The sequence below is a fragment of the Ahaetulla prasina genome, chromosome 1, assembly GCF_028640845.1.
Source record: "Ahaetulla prasina isolate Xishuangbanna chromosome 1, ASM2864084v1, whole genome shotgun sequence".
Taxonomy (NCBI): domain Eukaryota; kingdom Metazoa; phylum Chordata; class Lepidosauria; order Squamata; family Colubridae; genus Ahaetulla; species Ahaetulla prasina.
The window spans coordinates 119,696,167-119,718,802 of record NC_080539.1 but is presented as its reverse complement, the minus strand read 5'-3'; the positions used below and the strand labels follow the sequence as shown (position 1 = coordinate 119,718,802).

Genomic DNA, 22,636 nt, shown 5'->3' with positions numbered 1-22,636 from the left:
TCTATTTCTACCTCTATATCTATATTTCTCTGTATTTTTAAGAGCGTGTAAGTGAGTTATGTTTCCCCCCTTACTTCTTTCCTAGAATTGTTTAAAATAAATCAGGAAAACACCTGGATCTCTCCTCTTCCCCCCCTCCCTCTCCCTTTCTCTCTCCCCGTCCTCTCAAAAAAGGGAGAATTTTTCTGCCATTCATAAACTGGCAATCCAGCTCATATGTTCAGTAACACATTGTCCAAGTCTAGTTAATCTTCTTTTCTAGCAAGAAAGCTTTTATAAGTAAAGAGGCTGAACAGCAAATTCAGCATAGGTAGAAAAGGAAAGGAAGCAGTTGAGAGTAGTTTTACTCTAACCATGTTGGTTCTCCTTCCAAGGGTCTCAGACTCAGTGAATTCTAGCTGGTTGGTTCTATCCTTTATAGTACATCAACTTCTAGATAATAAATGTATACATACTTATAAAAATAAGAGTCAAGATAACCTTTCCTCAGATGTCTGAATTCTGTCTGAATTAAATAACCAACAGCCCACACTATATCCAAAGAGAATCAATATGGTTATAAAAGCTAGGGTACTTGTACAGTCATGGGCCATCTATTGAGAGAGAAAGTCTCGGGAGACTGCTAATGGACAAAGATATTAACATCCTTTGAAGAAATATTTCTATTACAACTAGTATTCTATTTAGCCAGTATTTTTCATTTTCAAACTCAGAGCCAGTATACAGTAGTAGCCAAAATTGTGGAAACCTTTTGGGAAGTGTATTTTTGAGGTCTGATGGCTAATAACACCACTTTTTTGGGGGGGAGTTTCAAGATAATCATATTCCACTGCTGGAATGGCCTGGGAATAGCCCAGACCTTAAGCCAACTGAAACTCTATGGAGCTGATTAAAGAAACTTGTTAGTCAGAAGCGACCCAGCAATAAAACTCAGTTAATAGGAGCAATCATTCAATCTTGGTTTCACATTATCACAGCTGCAGAACTAAAAGATTTGGTTCACTACATGGGAAGACGTAAGGCTGTAATTCATGTTAAAGGTTACCCAACTAAGGATTAACTGGCATGGTGATAATTTTTATATATCTTTTTTTTTTACGTTTCACTTTTCTTCTTTATACTGTAACTGCTATTCTAATAGCAAATCCTTCATAAAAGTTATAGTATTACATTCTTGATTAAATTATCTTTCCATTGATATATAATTTTATGGCAAAAAGAAGTGGTGTTATTAGCTAGTTTTAGAAAATACACTTTTCCCAAAAGGTTTTCACAATTTTGGCCACTACTGTAATATAGAAATTAAAGTAACCAGACTAGGAGTGGGGAAACACACACACTGGTCCTTTCTTAGGCATAGAAACCAGCTGATTGTCTAGGCTAAGAAGAAGTCACTTCCTCTCAGCCAAACAGTCAAATGTCTGAATGCACTGATGGATTCCCTGTAAGAAACTGAGACGCATGGACAGTACAAGGTAAGCCAACCCTATAACCAAGTGGGATAAATGCTACCAGTACAAGCCTTTATTGTTTTTGAAATATGAGTATGTTCATAAGAAAGTTAACAGTAGAAGGATGAAGGAAAAAGCCACATTCTAACACAAAGATTTTTTTAAAAAATCAATTTCAATCACTATAAGCAAATTTTGCTTCCAAAAAGGAAAAAATCTTCAATAAATTTCATTACAATGATTAAATGTGGGGTTTTTTTTTATTTGAATTTATATCCCGCCCTTCTCCGAAGACTCAGGGCGGCTTACATTGTGTTAAGCAATGTATGGGTTAGTTTTCTTACAAATAAGCAGTTAATTTTAATGGTTCCTTTGTTAAAAATGGCAGTTCTTCCAATAAATTGTTTGTTTTACAAAAGAATAAATGATCTCAAATCCAATTCAAAGTAGATTTGTATAAAAACCTGGGAAGAGACCTCAAGAAAAGAAGTTGTAAGATGTGCTAATCTTGCAGAAGAAACACTTATGAAACTTCAGGTAATGATCTAAATTAGACTCAAAAGGAATAAAGAGAAGCATACTGACAACTAATTAACTAACCCATCACTATTTTAAAGCCAGAGCAAACTTTTTTGGGTGAAATGATCATTTAAAATCAAATAATTATATTGTACATTCATAAAAAGTATTGCAGCCAATGAAACCAGTACAGAACACATTTGGCATAATATGCACTGGACTTACTGTAGTACAAGCCCATCAATATCACTCTACCCAAGAACACCAAAGGGAGCAAGATGGTGTTTCGTCTTTCCACACTATTCTTAGCACCAAGCATTTTTATAAAGCTTTCCAAATTAGAGCAAATAATAAAAATTTGCTCCATGGCTATATTTTTAGTAAGTCACAAATAGCAACGCTGAGCAACATTTCTATTAAAAACAATATTCATATATTCCCTGACCTGGTATATTCTAAATGGGATGTAGCGAAATCCATTATCTTCTGCGGGATACTCCATGAGTTTCCGGTTTATAGCCCAAAACTGTTCAAATTTGTCTGAAAATAAACAGCAATTACTAGGGTTACCAGCAATAACTAGGGCAAAACTGCAAATACCAACATAAGAAACATAGGAAAACAGATATAAACAACTTGACTACACTGTTATAGTTTCATTTATTTCACATTACATCCATATTCTTATGAATGGAAGGATCATATTGAATTTGTTAGGATGAATTATTTTTCAGCAATCAAATACTGTGTATCAGGGTTGTCAAACTCGATTTCATTGAGGGCTGCATCAGCATTCTGTTGACTTTGGGGGTCCTGGGTGGGCATGGCCAACTCGACATCACTTGTGTTGGGGGTGCCTGTGGTGGCCTGAGCACTCTGTTAGAGAAAAATTTCAGTTTTCAGCTGTGACAGCCTCGTGCAACCCTCTGCCAGTGAAAACAGAGCTCGGGAAGGCTGTGTGCTCCTCATTGCAGAGGTACCACGGGCCAGTCCTTTGCTGTTTCCAGGGCAGCCCCATGGGCCACATCTAAACACCCCATGGGCCGGATCTGTCCCCCTGGCCTTGAGGCTGACACTCCTGCTGTATATTAATGTATGTTAAGGCCAGTTGGAAAACCAGAGACTTTTTCACAAATATATATAATATGGTGGTCCTAGTCTGTTGCTGCAGATAAAATATTTTAATATTTTCAAAATATACTTCAAAATCAGTTTTAAACACACTTCAAAACAAGTTGTTGGGATCAATTTATTTAACTGAATAATTAGTTAATATGCACATTCTGTGATAGCATATTTGCATATTTGAATTAAAGTATAAATTATTTTTTTCTATTTCAATAGGAAACTGAGAAATAAAAAGAAAGTTTGGGAGCGCAAAATTGCTTCAGTTTCCACAATTGACAACCTGCTTGAAGGTCACCCAGAGCTCCTGGAAGTTTGCCAACAGATGGAGGGAAGACAAGATAGTTATCCCTATCTTTGTCTCCCTAGTATAGCTAAAATTTAACAATTAGAACTCATGAGTATTAGCCTCCTGTTTAATGATGTCATTTAAAACCTTAGCCTCCTGTGTAATGTCATCATTTAAAACATTAGCTAATGTTACTTTACTATCATTCTGGCTTCAGACACATTAAAATTTTATAATTGAAATTAAAAACATCAAGTGTAAATAAGTGTTTTAAACATTTGCCCAAAGTGTAAGAACTATAGAGTAAAAAGCTGTGCTGGGTAATGCTGAATAGTGTTCTTATTTTTCTCTGATAGCTACATTTCCCTTCAAGAATGATTTCCAGTAAAAATATTTTTGGTAAGCAAAAATAATTTCAGGGAACAAAATGCAGGGTGAAGCAATGGGTAACTGGAGCTAAGCCTCCATTCATCACCCTTTATCCTTTTGCACTGTAATGTTATGACTTTGACATACATTTACATTTTTAAAAACTTAAATACTAAGCACCACATATCTGGTGCTGATCTTTCTACTGATATACAACCCATTTTGTTATAAATGAAAAAAGATTTGATAATAGTGCCAGTTCAATTTATTGCTATCTTCTCATCAGTTGAATGAGAAGAAATTCAATGCAACAAATTTCACTCAGAAATAATTTCCATAGAATTTATTGCCAGGGAAATACAAAAAGAAGTAAAGCACTATGTTATTATATACCCAGTTTGCTCAAGATATATTTTCTAAATAAATAAAAACTCAAACAGGCAGTTTCAACAGAAGGAAATATAATTCAGCACAAGATTTGGAATAAGTAGATGTAGTAGGTATTTCTATTATCAAGGGTGAAACTTTCTCTATATTACTCTAATCCTTTTGTTTTTAATGTCAACCACATTTCACTTTAACAGAACAGTAAATTAACAAAATGATTATCATGAAGTGCTACTCCACTCTTCTTACATCAGTCTTTGTTGTGTAAACTTCTACCACTTGCATGAATGTCTCTATAAAATGAGGGAAGTGGTAAAATAAAAAAGAATTGTAGAGGCTTCATTGTGTCAAGTAAAGAATTATACAAGAACACTACAGGTAGAAAGACAAATGCACAATGTTTCATAGAAAAAGCAGCTTGCAGATGTAGCATCAGCCATTAGGCAGTTATAACAACTGCTACTTTCTTTTCTTTTTTGTGGTCATGAATATTGTTTCACAGAGGAGTTTAACATCATCCCATATATAATGAAAGCCATACTGAAAGATGCAGCATGTATTTTAAAAAGTTATCTTGGTTTCATAAGTTTTTTCTTATTTCTCTTTTACTAATGGCTCAAATACAAAATTAGCCTTTGAAAGTTTTCAAAATATTATCTGTTGGGTTCTACAGGTGCAGTTTCCAGTGACACACATTGAAACCTATACAACCAACATTTCTGGCCAACTTCTTATCTTGGATCACCACAAAGTTCTCCCAATCAAGTCAAGCAACATTTCTACTCCAAATCTTGAATGTCAAAAATCTTAGAAAAACTGATTAAACAATACTAACAGTGAAATCCTAAACAGTTCAACTCACTTTTTAATTATTCATATTTTCAAGTGTCCTCTTTCCACACAGCATTTCAAATACTAAGCTATTAGCGATTCTGACTATTCTAATTTTTGCTCAGATGAAAATAAATTAAATAATGCATGGTTGGATAGTCTTATATAAGAAACAAATTTTATAAGAAACAGCAACTATACCATTATCAAAAGAACAGAACTACTGATTGATAAGGTTTCTCTCTCCTTGTCCTGCTTTCATTGTTCCCTGTTCTCTGCAACCTGATTGCTTCAAGTGATCAATACTCTCCGTTGTTCTTACTAATGTCAGCAGCCCACCACCAAGTTACTGCGAACCACTGCATCTCCAGATAAAAGATGTGTTGTTCAGATCAATGTTTGCCATGATCTACCATTTCTTAATCAAAAGTTGACAAAGGATTGTTGTTGTTAGTTGCAAAGTCATGTCCAACCCATCATGATCCCATGGACAACGTTCCTCCAGGCCTTTCTGTCCTCTACCATCCTCTGAAGTCCATTTAAGCTCACACCTATTGCTTCAGTGACTCCATCCAGCCACCTCATTCTCTGCCATCCCCTTCTTCTTTGCCCTAAACCTTTCCTAACATTAGGCTCTTCTCCAGGGAGTCCTTCCTTCTCATTAGATGGCCAAAGTATTTGAGTTTCATCTTCAGGATGTGGCCTTCTAAAGAGCAGTCAGGGTTGATCTCCTCTAGGACTGACTTGTTTGTTCACCTTGCAGTCCAAGGGGCTCGCAGGATAGTAACTGTTAAACTGTGGATCACTTGTTATAAAATGATTTTAACAAACAAGATTGAATAATGTCCAAATAACTCATTAGGACCTTGATTACAAAATTTATACAGTATTTGAGTTCCAGAAGTACAAGCTGGAAACTGGAAATGTCTTACAATATTACCTCATCCCCATGGTTTTTCAAGTGATTGAATATACATACTTAAAAGTGGCTCTTACCATTCTGCAACCCCATCCAAAGTTGCTTATGATCCTTTTTTTGCATTTCATTGATTACTTGACTCTTATGCTTTAAGGCATCTGCTTCTTTTATACAAGCCATGAAATGAGCTTCAATTACTTCCTTAGAGGAACAATGCAAAAGATCTTTTTCTGGAAAGTTCTAGAAATACAAAATTGTAATCAAAATTCAAAAAAATACTCAAAAGTAGTTTAGAGGAGCAAAGGAAAGCAAAGAACTTTTGCTACAGGTAGCCCTCAACTTACAACCATTTGTTTAATGACCATTCAAAGTTACAACAACACTGAAATAATGACTTATGACCATTTTTTCACACTGACGACTACTGAAGCATTTCCGTGGTCACATAATCAAAATCTGGACACTTGGCAACTGATAATGTGTTTATGAAAGTTGAATATCCTGAGAGCAAGTGAACACCTTTTACAACCTTCTGATAGTTATCCAAGGTACCTTTTCCAAAAGACAACTGGAATTTCTTGTTGGTTTTTTGAAAATGTTTTCCCTTCTCCTCTAAGAGGTTTCTTCAGTACTGAAGAATTGAACTGAAGAAGTTTCTTGGATGAAAAGCAAAACATTTTCAAAGAAAAAAAAAACCAAGACAGTTCAGTTGCCTTTGGAAAAAGCATCTTTGGGACAACCATGACCTGGATGATTATTTCCATAGACATTTTACCGTCTTGACAAGCAAAGTCAATGGGGAAGCCAGTTTCACTTAACAACTATGCTACTAACTTAACAACTGCTGTGATTCACTTAATAACGGTGGCAAGAAATATTGTAAAATGGGGCAAAACCTATTTAACAATAGGTGTCTTGTTTGTAAATGAAAATTTTGGGCAAAATTGTGGTCATAAGTCGAGGACTACCTGTATTAGGAAAATTTGGTAATATATCAAGACATAATATATTTAATGATAGAGAAATGTTTTACTTTACCAGGCTTATAATTCAGCAATAAATACACTAATTCATAGCAACTAGTTTCCAATAAGGAAGAATGATTAATGATCTCTGCATTCAATGGTGAACCAACTTTTAGTATTGAAATCAATATGCAGGACTGTGGCTTATTAGAGAAAGCCATGAATTGTTCATAGTATATTAACTACATGTATCTATATGTAAGAGCCCTGATGGTGCAGTGGTTAGAATGGAGTATAGGCACGTTGACTCTGCCCATAGCCTGGAGTTCAATCCTGATGGACTCAAGGTTGACTCAGCCTTCCATCTTTCCAAGGTGGGTAAAATGACAACCCAGATTGTTGGGGGCAATATATTGACATTGTAAACCACTCAGAGAGTGCTGTAAGGAAGGGGTAACCCCCAGGTCATAGTCCGATGGGAGCCGTACAAGCGTTGGGTGAGCGCGCAAAATTCCATTTGTGCAAGCAGCAGGTACACATGCGCTTGCTTGCGCAGAACCATTCCCTTTCTCACCCACTGTCATCACCCCCACCAGCCCACAGAGCCGGAAAGGTTGGGGACCACTGCTGTAGCTGTATGTAAGTCTAAGTGCTATTGCTTCTATTGCTATTATGCATGAAAGAGGGTAGACAACTTTTAACAAAAGTTAAAACAAAAAATTCAATATTTCTTCAGTTTTTCTCAGTCCCCCCAATTCTATTGCAACTGCATTTTTTAAACTGATAGTGAGTTTGGAGAGTATTAAAACATACTACTCTGAAAACAAATAATAATATACAATTCTTTACTTGATATCTGTTGATATTTACCATTTCTTTTTCATTCCAGAAATTAAAGCACAAATCCTGCTTCTAACACATCTTTTTGAAGTATACATTAAAGAGATATATTGTTTATATACCTTAAAATGTACTGTGATATTCCATGGAAGGGTTGCATTTGAAGCATGAAGATCAAATAGTAAACCAATGGGATAGTGCCTAAAAAGCAGAGAGCATAATAATAGTAATAATCTGCATTGCAAGAATTGTAACAGAACACAGTAAGTTATTTTGTGGTGTCCAGAGCCCCTGAAAATGACGAACAAATCAAACTTAGCGCATTCATTTTATTTTAAAAATCTAAATTCTGAAAAGATGAATGCTTAAACTCCATTTCCTTTGTAGTCATTATGTCATCACATTCCCCAAACCCTGCTAAAATGTGCAATCCCATGTTAAATAGATTAACAGTACAACACTTTCCATAAAGTTTTAAAACAAATAGCCTGCATTATCAGCCATGTTCATCAGCTATTTAATATTCCTTACAGTCCAGTACATAATCATTGTGCACAGAATGTAGTCATAGTTTTGGAAATTAGTTACAGAAAAAAGATCAAATATCATCCTAGTTACACCAAATACTTTTACAATGGTCCAAAGATCAATTGCTCACATATCTAGAATGATGGCTACTGCCAGCAGTAGTTACCCTAATGATTCTGACAAAACAATTCTAACCAGGTCATTAGCCAAATTCCTTTAAGCAACAAATGCTGAATTGCCTTCTAGCACAGTTTTGAGGAATTGGAGGTTTACGCTCTGATTTTCAACTGTTTTTATTATTTGTAAACTTGGAATTGTGTTTCATTTTTTTATGGTTTAGGACAATAATCCAGAATCAGAAAACATGATTTAAATTTACTGGTTTCCTAAACTCATTTTTCTCTGATTTGAGTCCCTCCGGTGATTTTGATCTACATTATATTTAACCATCAGCCATGCTAACTAGTTCTGGTAATAGCTGATAACTCCTGACAGGATTCAGAGTCAGAAAGTATATCTTAGTTTTGCATTTAAAATTAGCCACTTTTTATCCAAATTGGTCATCATGAAAAAGTGTGCTATCTGAAAAATGAAAAGAAGAATTTGCATGCATTTCTCTGGTACACCAGAAATTCTATATTTACACATACTTTGACATTCCTGGTTTGATCCTTTTAATAAACAAAAGCTGTTTGAGCAGAAAGGAAGGGCCATATGCATCCTCACAAATTAACCTACTTTCTGTTAGTTCGCAATAAAATTCATTTGCTTAAATCAGATAAAGTGATATCACAGAAAATTAGGTATATTAATAAACTGCTAAGTAACCTCTATCATTTCCAACTATCAATTCCAATGAGAAATATACTAACATTGTAGGCATAACAGAATTAAGCTGAATGATAGAGAGAAAATGAATCTGACAAATATCTCAAGATAAAAATTTAGTTAGCAAATTTGACATACAATATGCATGAATATATCTCAATATATTTTTAAATAAGAATTGAGGCAAAAGCTTTTTCATATTATTTTAGCGGAAATCTTTCGGGGAAACAGCAATAAGAACAAAAGCAGCTACAGCTGTACACATATCACTCATCTTCTAAGGTAGTTTTGTCTATGACACATTAATAATACCCCAGAAACAAAGGTCTTATCCACATCACACTGAAGAAAGCACTCACTACTCACTGTACCACCTTGAAAATTCTTTATTACTTGTTTTGTGTGATTTTGTCGAGATACAGCATGAATGGCATAGCTACACTATGTTACTAAGGTTTTGTGTCAAGAGTCTGATACTGATAGCAGCCATAGTAAAATATCCAAGTTCTATAATTTTATAGGGAAACTAACACCAGTGCTACAGATCTGCACCAGATTTGGATTGCGTAAAATAACTATTTCTTTATTTTACACCATCATTTTGTCAGAGACAAACTCTTTACTTAGATCGTTCTGCTTTTCTGTAAACCAAAAGTAGAATAATTTTGTGTCTTATTAGGCTTCTATCAACAACAATAAAAAGGAGGGGTGGGGGAGTTCTAGCTACTAGATTGGCTAAAATCCTGCAAATACAGGAAAATTTGCAACAGCTTTATAGAAGAAAAGAGCCCAGGTTAAGAAAGTAGAGAGAAGATTTTGAGTCCTCTACCTATAAAGAGCAGTGGTGAAATCTGAACTGGTTTACTACTGGTTTGCTGGCTGCGCATGCGCGCTGTGCGCACCACACACCCAATGCAAGGTGTGCACGCGCAGTACATGCCAAAAGGAGGCATGGGGGCATGGGGTAAGTAGAACAGCACTTACCCCATGCCCCCATGATCAGCTGTGCCGCACAATCTTTTTTTTTTTACTTTTAAAAGCCTTTTTTTACAACCTATTTGGCTGATAGGTTGTAAAAAATGCTTTTGAAAGTATAAAAAAAGGCTCTGATGATCGCACGGCTCAGCTGTGATCGTCAGAGCCTTTTTTTACCTTTTAAAAGCATTTTTTAAAAGAAGCGGCAAGCAGGCAACTGGGCATAGAGGAGGAGTGGACATAGGCGGGGAGCCCAACAATTTTTGCTACCAGTTCTCCGAACCACTTGCTGCTATTGCTACTGCATTGGCCGATCCGGTCCCAACTGGGAGCATTTCACCCCTGATAAGAGTGGCAAAGTAAAAGTAAATCAAATGGTTCTTCTAAACTAATCTTCAATTCCAAAAAGTCATGTTTGTCTTTTAGATTTTTGAGAAAGTCATCAAATGAAAACCTCCAACCCATGTCTAACTTCATGTTCTGTAAGTTTTACTGGTTTTACTGGTGTCAAGGTTGATGCTGACAGAAACTGAAAGTGATAAATATTTAAAATGATAAAGCAGGCCAATGAATTCTCTAAAGCTGCAAGACATTATTAGACATAATATTTGCAACAGAAATCCTATTATTATTTAAAAATCTTAATTTTTCTCTTAGCAAAAGATGCCATGCAAGGCTACAATGTTAGGATGTGTAAAAAACCCTCACCAAAAATAAGTCTGTTTTTGTACTATAAGACAATGTTTTTGTACTATACAATGAAACTTTACATTGTAGCGATGATACAGTTTCTCAGGTCATATATTTTGCATGTGATTACACAGCTGTAAACTGAAATTCTGTGGTAGCAGTATTTTTCTACTAACTTTCAGGGAATTTTGAAGTTTTTAATTAATCCAGCCCTCTGTCAAACATGAGACTAATTTTTTTTTTGTAATGCAGACAGAATACCAATTATCAGAATGGGAATGCATCATCGATCTTTTAAAAAGTGAAATTGTATCATTCACCAAAAGGTGTGTAATACTACATACTATAACATGAATAAGCTCATGTTATACTAGTAACATGAATATGCTAAAGACTCTGAAGTCAAGAGTGACTTCAACAACAAGAGGGCCGAGAGCTAGATCTACACATCTGGCCATATCTTCAAAACTATACTGTCATTAAAACCAGCAATTATCCATAAATGTTAACAATAATTGTAGATTAACATTAATGGAAGAAACATAAGATTAGCATAACAAAGCACAAGCTAGAATTCCATTCTAATTTGGGAATACGATATTCATTATGAAGCATACACATTATAATTTCAGCCTAGTAAAATAGATCAGACTTTTTACGTGCTTAATTTGTGAGATCAAATGGACCTACCGTATATAGGAAAAGCTGAACATGGCATATATGATAGAAGTGTTATATGTAGTTATTTAGCACCATCTGCTGGTTGTGATAAACTAAAGTCTGGTATCAATGCACATATCCAGTAGCTAGTTGCATGAATGTTTAAGCTCCTTAAAGACTACATCATTTATGCCAGGATTGCCATAAAAAGTATGTTAAGTTTCAATATAATGTTGCAACACACCATGTTTTTAAACAATATCAGGTAATGTTATTATAGATTAATATAACCAAACTCATACCTGCCTTTTAATATAGATGTTCTAAAATGGTAGGACAGCTCTATTAATCAATTTTAAAAAACAAATCATTCAACTGGAAAAATATTAGATTTCAATATTATGCAAATGAGGAATTGCAAAAAACTTATTAAAAATAGTTAACAGAATGATCTTCACAGACAAAAGTCTATGTGAAGCAGTATAGTAGCATAGCCCAAAAAGATGATCTACAACAGATTAAAGAGATAAAAGGGGAGAAGTGGGAATAAACATATACAATAACTGTACACACCCTATTAAAATACCAGGTTTCTGAGATATAAAAAAATCAGAGTAAGGTAAATCACTTCACAATTTTCCCACCTTTAATATAGCATATAATTGAAAACAAATTGGAAAGAGGAAAGAAATTATTGCGTAAGTGGTCACATCTTCTGAGATGTAGGAATGTGTCCAGAATTCATCAACCACATTCAAACTGATGGTAAATAGTAGTCAGTACGCATCTGCCATCAATTAAAGTGACTCTGATGAAGCCCATTTAAGTTCAACTGTTCTAGTAGGATTTTTCTGACAGTTTTTCAGTTGTTTTTACAGCAAAGGCCATGGTCTTCAAAGACCTTACAAAGCATCAAAGGAATCTTTTTGCTGGAAGGTATCAGTCAGAGAAAGGGGCAAAATATTTCCAAAATATTGGATATACACTGAAACACAGTGAAGACAGTCATCAACAAGTGGAAAAAATATGGCACTACTGTGACATTACTGTTGACAAATTGGATGACCATCCAAAACTGATGAAAAAACAAGAAAACTTGTTTGAAAGGCTGCCAAGAGGCATTCAGCAACATTAAAAGAACTGCAGGAATTTCTGGGATAGGAAAGCAAGGTAAAGGTAAAGGTAAAGGTTCCCCTCGCACATACGTGCTAGTCGTTGCCGACTCTAGGGGGTGGTGCTCATCTCCGTTTCAAAGCCGAAGAGCCAGCGCTGTCCGAAGACGTCTCTGTGGCCATGTGGCCGGCATGACTTAACGCCAAAGGCACACGGAACGCTGTTACCTTCCCACCAAAGGTGGTCCCTATTTTTTCTACTTGCATTTTTATGTGCTTTCGAAACTGCTAGGTTGGCAGAAGCTGGGACAAGTAACAGGAGCAGCACTAGGAATTTGAACTGCTGAGCTGCCGACCTTTCGATCGACAAGCTCAACGTCCTAGCCCCTGAGCTACTGCGTCCCTTTTGGAAAGCAAGACAATAGCCTTTTTTACAACAAAAAACATCCAAGTCTGGCTACATTTTGCAAAACCTACATCAATTCTGATAAAAGCAAGTGGGAAAATTGTCTTATGGTCTGATGAGACCAACATAGAATATTTTGACCATAATTCCAAGAAGTTTGTTTTGCACAAAAACAACACTGTGCATTGTAAAACTACTTAGAAAGGGCTGTAAAAGCACTGTGAAACAGTATATTAGTCAAAGTGCTATTACTATTGCTATTACCAAAATGTGCATTATACCCACAGTAATGCATGGCAGTGGCAGCATTATGCTTCGGGACTGCTTTTCTTCAGCTGAAACTGGGGATTTCGTCAAGGTGGACGGAATTATAAACAGTATCAATTATTAGTCAATTTTGGCACAAAACCTTCAGGCCTTTGCTAAAGTACTGGAAATAAGAGGAATTTGACTTTCAACATGACAGTGACCAAAAGTATACCTCCAAATCAAATGGAATGGCCCAATCAGAGCCCAGACCTTACTCCAATTGAAAATCTGTAGGATGACCTGAAGAGGGTTGTACAGTGGAAATGCCCTTGCAATCTGACAGTTTTGGAGTGTTTTTGCAAGGAAGAGCAAAGATTCCCAAATCAAAATGTGACATGCAGGTTCATACTCCAAAAGTTTGAATGCTGTCATAAAAGCAAAAGGTGCTTCAACAACGTATTAGTGTAAGGGTATGCATCTTTATGCAACCACATTATTGTAAGCTTTTCCCCCTCAAAGACTTATTTGTAGCCTATGACTATCATTAAGTGTTGTATCATTAAGTGTTAAATTTGTACCCTATGACTATCATTAAGTGTTATAAGTGTTGTACCTTGATGAAGGTATCTTTTCTTTTATATATATTGAGAGTATATGCACCAAGACAAATTCCTTGTGTATCCAATCACCCTTGGCCAATAAAAAATTCTATTCTATTCTATTCTATTTGTTTTTCAATTGAGTTGTATAGCTTACTGTATATGTTAAAGGGGTGGGGGGGGACTGATTATTTTGGTCTGATTTTTTTTTCAAAAACCTGGCATTTGAAAAGGGTATATAGATTTCTACATTCACTGTATGATTGCCAATAGCAGGCTGTCCTCCAATAGTGTTCCCAAGAGCTGCATTGAGTCCTGTATGGTTGGCCCTGCCACTCATAATTTTAGGTTAAAGCCCCAGAACACTGAGATAAGAAAGTTGAATTTGCCTCTTTTCTGCATCAACACAGATTTTAGGAACTATAAATTTCACACATAACAACAAATGCAATATATTCCTCACCTTAAACCCTATGGATTTAATACAAAGAATATCAACACACATGCTCTCCCTGCATCTGCTATAAAAACAACAAAGTAGCTGTCGGAAAGATGTATCAAAATATTATTTTGATCACTCAGCTTTGAAGAAAATCATGCAATGAAATTATTTTATGTAAAAGGTACAATAAACTATAAGATCAGATGTAGGTTTTTAATGGTGGGTCATAAAATATATAAACAACAGGTTTTAAATACGAAATTAAATAATAGTATTCAAAATGGATTTTTAAAAAGATATGGAAGAGAAGAAGAAAAAGAAAACTGAAATTGAAATTGAAATGAATATAAAATGAGCGCACAACAAGCAAGTATGCACCTCCCAACAGCATAAGCAGAAGTTGATATAAAGAAAAAAGATGTGGAAACTGCTTGGAATGCAAAAGGGAAAAGAAGTTTTTGGACAGCCTCTTAAAAGTGTGTAGTGTTTGGCTACTAGTAAATACGAACAAGGATGCTTAATGACATTATGTGAAATGAGATGTGAATAAGTAGAACAATGCATTTATGAAAATGATAACTCCAGAAGTGAGTATGAGAGCACAGTGTTGTGTAAAAATGTGCACAGAAGAAAAATATAGCTGCCAAAATTATAGGCAAGAGGAGCAAGGATGGTTTACAATTAAAACAGGAAGAAAAGTTGGAAAGTGATTTTGATGGAAATATAAAATTGCACTGAAAGTGCACGAAAAGCTTAGAACTTCCAACAGAATACAGTAAGTGTAATTAAAAATAAAACTTGTGAAATAACTGCCAAGTTAATATCCAGGAAGAGGAATGGAAACCATAAATAATGTGAGAATGTTCAAAACTATTAAGATGTAGATGATGTTTCTTACTGCAATGTTCATATTACCCCTAATGGGATTAAATATTTTAGGATGTCTTGCAACTGTATCCACTCCCTTATTTGCCAAATGTACAATACAATAATTAAGATACATGCAAATGTTTTATGTCAGGAAGAGACTATGGGGACATGATTTCTGTTCTGCCCTAGCCCTTCCTTGCTAAAATGCTAATTACTTGGCATGTGTATTAATAATTAAGTACTGTATTTAAATATGCTTAAAGCTAGATAATTCCAAGCTCTTTTCAAATCCTAATTGACATTAGCCAAGATTCTTGCTTGATCACAATCATTACTACTCAGTTATTGATATGGTTACAGTTATTTATATCCTAGAAAATAAAGGTATGTAGGAGCAGTGCCAGTGGTTTACCAACCAGAATTCGTATCTAAAATAGCATAACCAAAATTTTAAATAAGCGAACATTCATTTAACCAGAAATTACCATCCATACAACAGCTCCTTCAAGCAGATTCCATGTGTGCCAAAATAAAAGAAAAATTGATGCAAATAATCTCATCAATCACTCCTGAATTAAGCAATGGGAGAATTATTGTACAGTTCCAAGTAACACCCCCAACAAAAGAGGACTCTGATGCTAGAAGTTCCTCAAAGTTCCATTTTATTAGGGATGTCATATTGGAACATCTGGGAAAACCCAACTCTGAAAGCTTCCATATTTTCCCCACCCAAAAGAAAATCCAAGTCTCTTCCTCTGCACCCACATGTCCATCACATGGTCCAATCAATCTACCATCCCAACTGAAGATGCCTCCCAGTCACACCACTCTAGGTGCAGGCCGAATGTCCTTGACTCACACAGAAAGGAATGTTATTATGCCTAGATATCTCCACCACTCCATGCAATCCCCCTCCCAGTTTCCCACAGCACTAAATGTGTCAGCCCTGAAGATCCAAAGAAAAAGATGGCCGCCAGGGCTCACTATTATCTCTGCAAAAGACTAACTTTACTCTTACATAGTAGACAAATGTTAAAACTTTAAATCCCAAAACTATAATTTTATTTAACAGAAAGAATGAGCTCATGTCTAGATATATGCAATCTTTTAAGAACATGCTCATGAAAAGAAAATTTATTTGGCATAGTGACTGTGCTTAACAAGGTTTTTTGTTTGTTTTAGAAAAGTTTGATACAATCTTTTATTTGATTGTAAAAATGTTAAATGGCTGCCAGCAAATCTAACTTTATAAATTTTTCATTCTATTTAAGATTGCCGACTTGTAGAAAATATGCATTCAAAAATTTAACTCACCATTTCAATGGGGTACCTTCATTTTCAAACCATATTTCTCCAATGTCCTCTCGTCTCATAACCTTTTGAAAATGTTTTTTCACTTTGTCAGTTACAAGTGTCAGGTAGCTTATCCTAGGTAAAAGCAGCTGAAAAACAAAGTTTAAAAAATGGATTTTGCACATTTTGAGAATTGATTTCAAATAGAATGTATGGATTTAATTCAAAATTCGTAATTTAAACTAAAATGTACACTATAAAATATATATGCATGATATGGGATTACCAGAAAAATAGAGGAGTATTTCCTATTTCACCATTATAAGATGTTTATTTATTTTATTTATTTATTTATTATTCGTATTTGTATACCGCCCTATCTCCCGAAGGACTCAGGGCAGTTCACAGGCAAATAAAAAACATATATATACAAATTAAGAAAACCATTAAGAAACTTATTCAAAAAGCCAAATTATTAAAAATAGTATGAATATTAAAACCAATTAAAACCCCTATAAAATTTAAAAACTAGTTCAGTCCTGCACAGATAAATAGGTGCGTTTTAAGCTCGCGACGGAAGCTTAAAGTTGACGGAGTCCTGGGGGGAGTTTGTTCCAGAGGGTGGGAGCCCCCACAGAGAAGGCCCTTCCCCTGGGCGTCGCCAGACGACACTGCCTAGCTGACGGCACCCTGAGGAGTCCCTCTCTGTGAGAGCGCACGGGCCGGTGAGAGGTATTCGGTAGCAGTAGACGGTCCCGTAAGTAAATAAATAAATAAATAATAAATAAATAAATAAATAAAAAATACTGCACAATAATATGAAACCACAGAAGTGAGCTTTATGGGACTGACATTCAAGTAATTAGACTGAAAATTGTGGGCATAAAAGTTAAAGATGCATACTAGTTACAGATTCAGGCAAACCTTCATAGACAGAATAAAAACTTCATAAGAAATGTATTTCCATTACAAATGGAATTTGGATATACAGGAAGATGTTACTTACAATAATCATGAATTGTAAGACATCAGTAAAAAATTGTTAATTTGCATTTCATTAATGAATGCTTGTAAATAATATAGAAAATAAATCATCCCACATCATCATACAGCTATCTCAAAAAAGAAAAGGAGACTAAGAGAACAAAATGAAAAGATAAAAAGAGTGAATAACTTTATCACGCCAACTCAAAATTTACAAAATGGTGTGCATATGGTTTTGTTTCTCAGAACTCTCACCAGGTAAGATAGTAGGTGAACAATACTTAGGAAGTCAGAAACCTGAATCAATCTAAGAAGGTCTTACACAGCATTAAATGTAAATTACCAAAGATATTTTTTTTGTTGCCTAACATATTTTATCCTTTCCCATTTGATGAAATCTAGTTCATAGAACTTCAGAGATTGAACTGACCATATGTTTAAACATATATTTTAAAAACTGAACATATATTAGAAACGTAGAACAATGTGCCAGGCAGAATAGCAGAATCAGTCCTGTAACAAAATGAAATTCTATTATCAAATTTAATGTTAATAATACTGATCTGAAATAGAAATCCAACAATGTTTATTGACATAAGTTTTATCCAACAAAGCATTACTCATTTGTTAAAGTCAAATATGCAAGAGAGTTACTAGATTTATACATCCTAGGTTATAGTTTACTGAACCATAAATTACTGAATAATTCTCTGGGTTGATACATCACACTAAACCAAAACTAAGCCACAATATGACTTTGTATGAGGTGTAAACCCAGCCACAATATTCTTCAGCTTTAGGTCTTTCATGGAGTTATACACTTACGTAGTACGGTTCCGCTTCTCTTTCGGTACTCTCATCTTGATACAACATAAAACAGGTTGGTATTCTTCCATACCACACATCTCTGAGTACATCTTTGTCATCTGTCATTCTTCCAGGAAGTGCAGAAACACATTTAGGCTAAATTATTCCTTAGATAACTCACTACAAACAAAAAACAAAGACTCAGCTTTTAAACCCACATGATTACCTGAATCACATTTCCCCTTTAGTATATGATTTTCTTTTCATCTTGAATCCTCAAATTATGGTTAGTTGAAACAAGTATTACTATCTTCACATTGCATAGCTTCCTAATGTGGTATGATATTCTTTATGAATAGATAACTTATGCTCTGAATTTCTTTAGTTAAAAATAATAAACTTGCCTAATAAACCAAATGTTGTGGTGAGATTTCTTCTAACCCATTTTTCTGTTTCAGCAAATGGTGGCTTTGAAGACAAAAATTAATTTTAGTAGGGGTGCAACTAGAAGGGAACAACTGCACAGGAAAAGTATGTACATGAAAATCAGAGTGGATTTGTAAATTCTTCTTTACAAATTCTTTACAAATTCTTCTTTACAAATGTAAATTTCTTCTTCTAGAGAGATATAGTTGCTTTAAATAATGAGCCATGTCAATTCTAACTTCTCAGTACACCATCAAATAAACAAACAAAAATGATAGAATGCTTTAATGAAATCTGTAACTGCCTCATATGAAGGCTTTATTTACAAAATTCTCTAAAAAAATATCATCATTTTTACCAATTTCAAGATAGAAGGCCAAGTCAACTTAAACCTATCAGAATCTAACTCCTGGCAGCGAGTTAGCCTTTTTGAGTGGCAATAGGGTTGAAATTATCTGAGGGGTGTGTGTGTGTGTGTGTGTGTGTGACATGCCAGCATGAGTCAATTTAGCCATTCTCTGGATTTTTGACATGCCAAGCCTAAATGCCAAATCATTTACACATTCACACAGACACATGTATTCAAGAGTGGGCATCAGAATTTCATTTTTAATGTGTGCCAGGAAAAAGTATCAATAAAGGCTAGCTAATCTTTTCTGATCAAACCTTTTGCCAATCAATCAAGCTGTGGTGGCGCAGTGGTTAGAATGCAGTATTGCAGGCTAACTCTGCCCACTGCCAGGAGTTCGATTTTGACCTCTCAAGGCTGACTCAGCCTTCCATCCTTCAGAGGTCAGTAAAATGAGGACCCAGATTGTTGGGGAATATGTTGACTCTGTAAACTGCTTAGAGAGGGCTGTAAAGCACTGTGAAGCCATATATAAGTCTAACTGCTATTGCTATCACTGTTCTAGACTTTTGGGAGGCAGCTACAAGTCATCCAGTGGCACTGTGATTCTGGAAATAGGACAAAGTTTCAACTCTTTTCCTTGTTTTGGGGAGATTAATAAGGGAACTGAGAACAGAAAGCATCTGAGAAGTTTCTTTCTTCAAGCTCAACTCTCCAAACTGCTGAAATTCATGAAACATACCTCCAAATCTCAGTAGCTGGATTCACAAACTGATTAGCAAACATTAAACAAGCCTAACTTAAGCAATTTCATCTCCCCTAACATCTGCATTAGTTTTCCCCAACTCAAGCACTCTCTGGCTGTGGACTTGTACAAGTAGTCCTTGACATACAACAATTCATTTAGTGACTGTTCAAAGTTACAATGGCATTGAAAAAAGTGACTTATGATCATTTTTCACCAGTTACCACCTTTGCAGCATCCCCATGATCACGTGATCAACATTTAGAAGCTTGGCAACTGGTTCATCCTTATGACCACTGCTGTGGTCCAAGGTCATGTGATCATCTTTTGCAACCTTTTGATAAGCAAAGGGGAAGCCAGATTCATTTAACCACCGGGTTACTAACTTATCAACTGCAGCGACTGACTGAACAACTGTGACAAGAAAGGTCATAAAATGGGACAAAACTCATTTAAAACAAAGGTCTCACTTAACCAAAGAAAGTTTGGGCTCAGCTGTGGCCGTAAGTCGAGGACTGCCTGTACTCGGTGGAGTTTCCTGTGGGCAGGAAACTCCACCGAGTACAGGTAGTCCTCGACTTACTGTAGTGAATTCACTGTAGTGAATGCTGGGAACTTGTCCAAATAACCTGGAGGGTGGCGATGGACGGCTTATATTATGGCAGATAATCAAGCTTCCTTAGGATCCGGGGGAAGAGGCCACCTGGCATTCCCCAACCGTTCGGATCTCATAATCCCGGAACTCACCAAATAGCCCCGCTAGTTGTAGTTTATAGGATTTAAAGTTAGCACCCGTTAATTCATCAGATATCCAATGAACACCATGGGGAAACGCCATGCAAAGGTTAAGCCGGATGCCATCTCTTTGAAGCAACAGAGAGCCGTTCCCTCTTTGGAAACCCATCCCTGGTGTTTCCCAAATTAATTGGGGGCGGGGAGAGGGGGAACGGCTCCACGGCACGACCTTCTTATGCCGGAGCAAGAGAGCGCGCATACGCGAGGCATCTCCTCGCAAGATTAAAGCGCAACCTGCAGCGCCGCAGGGAAAGCCCCGCGCGCGGAGGAGGAAAGGGGCGCCAGGAAAAGGCAGACCAGAACTCTCCGTCTCGCGGCGGAGGGGAGGGAGGGGGTGGGTGGGAGAAGAGTGAAAGTTCCTCCACGCGCCACACACACACACACACCCCCAGCAGTTCGGACGCCTCGAGACCAAGAGCGGGAAGAGGCAGCGCAACCGTTACCTGCCAGTTCGTTTCCGTCTCCAGCCGCGCCCCCACCCCCACCCCACCTCTCCGCCCTTCCGGCTCGCCACTAGCTCACTCGCACCTCTCCACAACGCGCAAACTCCACTCAACCTCGCCCCGCCCACCAAGGAGGCCTTCCTTTTAAAGACGCCGAGTCTGGGGGAGGGGGGGAAATGGGTGGAGAAATCACGTGACTCGGCTCGAGCCTTCCAAACCTCCAGACCAGAGAGAAATTCGGCGGTGCGATTGTTTTGGTTTCTGTTGCAACCCGGAAGTGCTGGGTAATCATAGAGACTACAGAAAAAGGACATCCTCGGCTTTACGGATGCTGCCCTCCAGGGGGCAGTATATTCCCCAGATTCGCTTTACAGGTGGCCTGGCAAATGAATCTACGGCGCCAAAGACGGGTAGATGAAGCTAAGCCTCCCAGCCTTCCTGGCAAGCAGCCATGGGAGCCGGGGCTGCTGGAAGTTGAAGTTCAGCAAATTTGCAGGCGGGTGTAGAGCAGTGTAAGGTGTGTGAACTCTCAGAATTCCCCTTTACGGAGGGGATGTTGGGACTTGAAGTCCGCACATCTTAAAGCTGCCAAAGTTGAGAAACAGTAATGCAGCAGTTGAATTGCAGCCTCTTTTGTAGAACCAGGAAAAATAATGTGTGCTAATTTGGCTAGAGGGAAATTTTTAAAATCCTGTTAAGGTGATCGTTTGCTATACGATAAAAGAAAATAACAAAGCAATTTATTAGGAAGGTGGATGAAGCTATTCTACATGTATTCATTGAAATGATTTATTGTTTATTGCTTACCCTGTTTAAAATGTAATGACAGCTAAATATCAGACTCACAAACTTTCTAAAATGGAAGACTGGGGGGAAAAGGAGTTAAGACCTAAATGGGAATAATTCCTATCAACTTAGAATACAATAGATTTTTTTATTGGCCAAGTGTGATTGGACACACAAGGAATTTGTCTTGATGCATATGCTCTCTGTGCATAAAAGAAAATAACAAAGCAATTTATTAGGAAGGTGGATGAAGCTATTCTACATGTATTCATTGAAATGATTTATTGTTTATTGCTTACCCTGTTTAAAATGTAATGACAGCTAAATATCAGACTCACAAACTTTCTAAAATGGAAGACTGGGGGAAAAAGGAGTTAAGACCTAAATGGGAATAATTCCTACCAACTTAGAATAGAATAGATTTTTTTATTGGCCAAGTGTGATTGGACACACAAGGAATTTGTCTTGATGCATATGCTCTCTGTGCATAAAAGAAAAGATAACTTCATTAAGGTACAACACTTATTGATAGACATAAGGTGCAAATTTAACACTTAATGATACAACACTTAATGATAGTCATAGGCTACAAATAAGCATTCAGGAAACAATATCAAAATCAATATAAATCGTAGGATACATGCAACAAAGTTACAGTCATACTGTGGAAGGAGTTAGTATGTAGCATGAATCCAGCCTTGTTGATTTGTAAATCATATTGTATAATTTAGTGACAGAACCTGGCAAATTTATTTCAGTCATCAAGCCATGATTAAATAAACTGTGGCTTAGCTTGCTGTATATGTATTTGCGTATATATATTTTGGTGTTATTGAAAAATGTAATAGCCACAGGTAAGAAAAATGTAAAGAAAGCATATTTAATGAACTGTAGTTATAAAAAGACTATTGGGTGAGTTGCAACTTCAATCAGTTTTGAAGCAACCAGATAGTT

The 22,636-nt window shown here is 36.3% G+C and overlaps 1 protein-coding gene across 3 annotated transcripts in view; it reads right to left on the bottom strand.

Annotated features, from left to right (window-relative positions):
• The window catches only part of ATG5 (autophagy related 5), a 41,271-nt gene extending 20,267 nt beyond the window's left edge, over positions 1 to 21,004 (bottom strand). The window contains exons 1-6 of one of the 3 annotated variants that reach the window (XM_058174495.1): positions 20,897 to 21,004; positions 18,157 to 18,318; positions 16,369 to 16,496; positions 7,818 to 7,896; positions 5,968 to 6,130; positions 2,416 to 2,510 (exon numbers count right to left, since the gene is read on the bottom strand). In XM_058174495.1, the coding sequence (XP_058030478.1) occupies positions 2,416 to 2,510; positions 5,968 to 6,130; positions 7,818 to 7,896; positions 16,369 to 16,496; positions 18,157 to 18,264 (573 nt within the window). In that variant the 5' untranslated portion in view covers positions 18,265 to 18,318; positions 20,897 to 21,004. Of the gene's footprint in view, positions 1 to 2,415; positions 2,511 to 5,967; positions 6,131 to 7,817; positions 7,897 to 16,368; positions 16,497 to 18,156; positions 18,319 to 20,405; positions 20,747 to 20,896 lie in introns of those variants that run through there. The other 2 variants (XM_058174503.1, XM_058174486.1) reach the window with 2 other exon arrangements.
• Positions 21,005 to 22,636: the final 1,632 nt, after the last annotated feature.